Source organism: Lampris incognitus, unplaced genomic scaffold (genome assembly GCF_029633865.1).
Source record: "Lampris incognitus isolate fLamInc1 unplaced genomic scaffold, fLamInc1.hap2 scaffold_212, whole genome shotgun sequence".
NCBI lineage: Eukaryota > Metazoa > Chordata > Actinopteri > Lampriformes > Lampridae > Lampris > Lampris incognitus.
Window position 1 is genome coordinate 1 of NW_026611170.1, and position 4,271 is coordinate 4,271.

The following is a 4,271-nucleotide window of genomic DNA, read 5'->3' on the forward strand; positions in this document are numbered from 1 at the left end:
GGCGCGCCACGAGGCTGACCAGGCCGCCATAGCTAGGGCTGAGCTGGAGAAGAGGGTGGAGAGCCTCCTGGAGGAGCTGGCCTTCCTCAAGAAGCTCCACGAGGGCGAGGTGGCTGAGCTCCAATCCCAGGCTCAGTTCGGGACCCAGGTGGCGGTCGAGTCTGAGGCCGCCACGCCAGACCTCTCCGGGGCTCTGAGGGACATCCGGGCCCAGTACGAGAGGCTGGCAGCGAGGAACATGCAGTCAGCTGAGGAGTGGTTCAGAGGAAAGGTGGGCTCCCTGACCGAGAGTGTGGCTCAGCACACCGACGCCATAAGGAGCTCCAAGGACGAAGCAGGAGAGTACCGGCGTCAGCTCCAGGCCCGTCTGTTGGAGATCGATGCGTGCAGAGGCCTCAACGAGTCCCTGGAGAAGCAGCTACATGAGATAGAAGAGAAGCAGATTGCTGAGATCGCCACCATGCAGGTCAGTGGGGGGAAAGTGGGTGTGTTATCTCTTTAAATGCAAGTTTTGCCTGAATCTGTGTTTTAGAGGACGTGCAGGGATAATAAAGTGATATACTGCATAGATCTAAGTGTGCAGAAATCTTTTCTATCAGTTAGGAAACGAAGAGTCATCATTTTTAGTCACTGAGGCTTCAAATTACTTATTGTGTCACCAACAATGTTGAAAAGACCTCCATCCTTTTGGCTATTTAGGAAACCATTGCAGAGCTGGAGAAGGAGCTAAGGGGCACCAAGCAGGAAATGGCCTGCTACTTAAAGGAGTACCAAGACCTCCTCAATGTCAAAATGGCTTTGGACATTGAAATTGCTGCATACAGGTAAGTGGCTAGAATGGTGGCTTTAGAAAACCAGGTAATGTCATGTTAATATAAACCAGTGCTGCCTATATAAAACAGTCACTGCACCATTTAATGTATATTACCATTTAATGTATATTACCATTTAATGTATATTACCATTTAATGTATATTACCATTTAATGGATATCACCATTTAATGTATATTACCATTTAATGGATATTACCATTTAATGTATATTACCATTTAATGTATATTACCATTATAAAATATCAACTGAAGTTGAGAACCAATCTGAACTCCCAGGACTTTTCTTTAAACAACGAAACAATGGTGTCTTTATACTGATTTTTGCTTTTCCCTCAGATATCCATCTCCCTTTATTGTGTTTACTGAATTTAAGTAATCAACAACCTTGTTGCTTTTGATGGATTTGGAAGCTCTTTAAAAAGTTATGTAGAATTCTGTAACACTGAAAAAAACAGACAATAAGAACCCCATGTTTTAATTTACCACAAATTGATACACTTCAACATGAAAGCTTAAAAAATAATTAAAAAAATGTTCTGTGTTAATATACATAACAATATACATGGCATAATTAATACAAATATATATTACTGGCTCCAAACTCCAAGATTGTTGGTAACTGTTCAATTAAAAATGGTAGAAAATGGTTTCCTTTCTCAACAGGTCTGATATATCACAACCCCAGCAGCATTTCAAAAACTGCAACTTTGCCTCACAGTGTCAAGAAAAACGTAAACAAATAAAAATAAAAAATAAAGAGGGCAGCCAACATGAAGTACCTTTTGTATTTCCCCTGTATTATTTTTGCAAAACAATTTTATTCAATTATTTTGGTATGCAGTTGTGGCATAGTTTGTACAAATACATGTTTTCAAAGAAGAAAAAATAAAACTATAACAATGATAACAATAACATTAACTGTAATAATAATTATTATTCGGTATTTTATGTGGTATTAATTTTAATAATGATTATTATTTAGTATTATATATGGTATTAATTGTAATAATGATTATTATTAAGTACTTTATGTGGTATTAATTGTAATAATGATTATTATTTAGTATTCTATATGGTATTAATTGTAATAATGATTATTATTAAGTACTTTATGTGGTATTAATTGTAATAATGATTATTATTTAGTATTCCTTATGGTATTAATTGTAATAATGATTATTATTAAGTACTTTATGTGGTATTAATTGTAATAATGATTATTATTTAGTATTCTATATGGTATTAATTGTAATAATGATTATTATTAAGTACTTTATGTGGTATTAATTGTAATAATTATTATTATTAAGTATTTTATGTGGTATTAATTGTAATAATGATTATTATTCAGTATTTTATGTGGTATTAATTGTAATAATGATTATTATTTAGTATTTTATGTGGTATTAATTGTAATAATGATTATTATTCAGTATTTTATGTGGTATTAATTGTAATGATTATTATTTAGTATTTTATGTGGTGTTTATCATGTCTTATCATCCTATACAGGAAGTTACTGGAAGGGGAGGAGTCTCGCTTTAATGTGGGCGTGTCCAGCATGTACAGCCACGCCTTGTCAGCCCCGCCCTCCTTCACTCGGCCGGTCTTCTCCAGCCTGACCTCCAGTTCCCCCTATTTGATGACGTCCCGCTTCCTCAGCTCCACCTTCACAACTACGGAGGAGGTGATCTCATCCAGCCAGGCCCAGAAGGCAGAGGCTACCCCAGCCGAAGAGGAGGAAGAGGAGGCAGTGGAGGAGGAGGAGGAAGAGGCAAAAAAGGAGGAGGAGGAGGAGGAGGAGGAGGAAGAGAAGGGAGAGGAAGCAGGAGACGAGAAAGAGGAGGAACAGGAGGAGGAAGCGGAGGAAGAGGGAGAAGATAAGGAAAAGGGAGATGAGGAGAAGGAAGATGTGGAGGAAGCCAAGACAGGAGAAGAAGGTTAGTGCAGCTTTTTTTCTGATCTCATTTAATAAGCTGAGCACAAAATTAACATAATTCAATGTTCAGGCGGCGATGAGGGCGAGGACAACGGCAACGCTGCAGAAGCAGCTGAGGACGAGAAAGAAGAAGAAGAGGTGACCGAGGGCAAGGAGGAAGCGGAGGAGAAGGAAGAAAAAGAAGAGGGCTCTGATGACAAAGACGAGAGGGAGAAAGAGGAGGAGAAGGGAGCAGAAGGAAAGAGCGAGGAGAAAACGGATGCCGCAGCTGACCCCAAGACGGAGGAAAAGGGCGACGAGGAAAAGGATGACAAAGCTGGTGCCAAAGAAGGGAGGGATGAAGGGAAAGCGGCCAAAGGCGAGGCGTAGAGCGGGGAGGCCTGTGGAGGAGAAGAAGAGAGGTGGAGCTCAGAAACCAACGGGTAAGAAGTAAACCAGCCACAGCGTCCCTCAGTCGATAAGCTACCCCAGTACAAATATCCGCTTGGCAAAAACAAGACACGTCCTGCCTACTACTCTCATGTCTGCTTGTTAACACGGTGCTCAGTCAAAACTGTCAGGTAGAGCCAGCCACAGCAAGAGACCAAGGTTAACTGCTTGCCAATATTCAGCGTGATCAATAAAGATCTGGTCACACAGTTCCCAGCGTGTGTTTGTGTCAAATAGTGTCTCGCAAAATTACAACCATGGCTTTGGGCGATGAAATAAACACTGTAAAATGCAAACAAATGCTTGTCCTAACGTTATTATGTAATATGGACGACGAAGATCAGCATCCTCTTCATCGCGTTAGAATAGGTGACCAAGAACAGCATCCTCTTCATCGCTTAATAGATGACCAAGAACAGCATCCTCTTCATCGCGTTAGAATGGGTGACCAAGAACAGCATCCTCTTCATCGCGTAATAGATGACCAAGAACAGCATCCTCTTCATCGCGCTAGAATAGATGACCAAGAACAGCATCCTCTTCATCGCGTTAGAATCGATGACCAAGAACAGCATCCTCTTCATCGCCTTAGAATGGGTGACCAAGAACAGCATCCTCTTCATCGCGTTAGAATGGGTGACCAAGAACAGCCTCCTCTTCATCGCGTTAGAATAGATGACCAAGAACAGCATCCTCTTCATCGCGTTAGAATGGGTGACCAAGAACAGCATCCTCTTCATCGCGTTAGAATAGATGACCAACAACAGCATCCTCTTCATCGCGTAATAGATGACCAAGAACAACATCCTCTTCATCGCGTTAGAATAGATGACCGAGAACAGCATCCTCTTCATCGCGTTAGAATAGATGACCAAGAACAGCATCCTCTTCATCGCGTTAGAATGGGTGACCAAGAACAGCATCCTCTTCATCGCGTTAGAACGGGTGACCAAGAACAGCATCCTCTTCATCGCGTTAGAATAGGTGACCAAGAACAGCATCCTCTTCATCGCGTTAGAATGGGTGACCAAGAACAGTATCCTCTTCATCGCGTTAGAATAGATGACCA

General features: G+C 41.3%; 1 protein-coding gene across 1 annotated transcript; it reads left to right on the forward strand.

Moving 5' to 3' along the window:
- Positions 1-4: 4 nt before the first annotated feature.
- LOC130133018 (vimentin A2-like) lies at positions 5-3,446 on the forward strand (the record flags this gene model as incomplete). Its single annotated transcript, XM_056301901.1, has 4 exons — positions 5-466; positions 700-824; positions 2,347-2,774; positions 2,844-3,446. Coding segments are annotated over 4 exons (1,314 nt in total), but the record flags the coding sequence as incomplete, so codon positions are not given.
- Between the last annotated feature and the right edge of the window lie 825 nt (positions 3,447-4,271).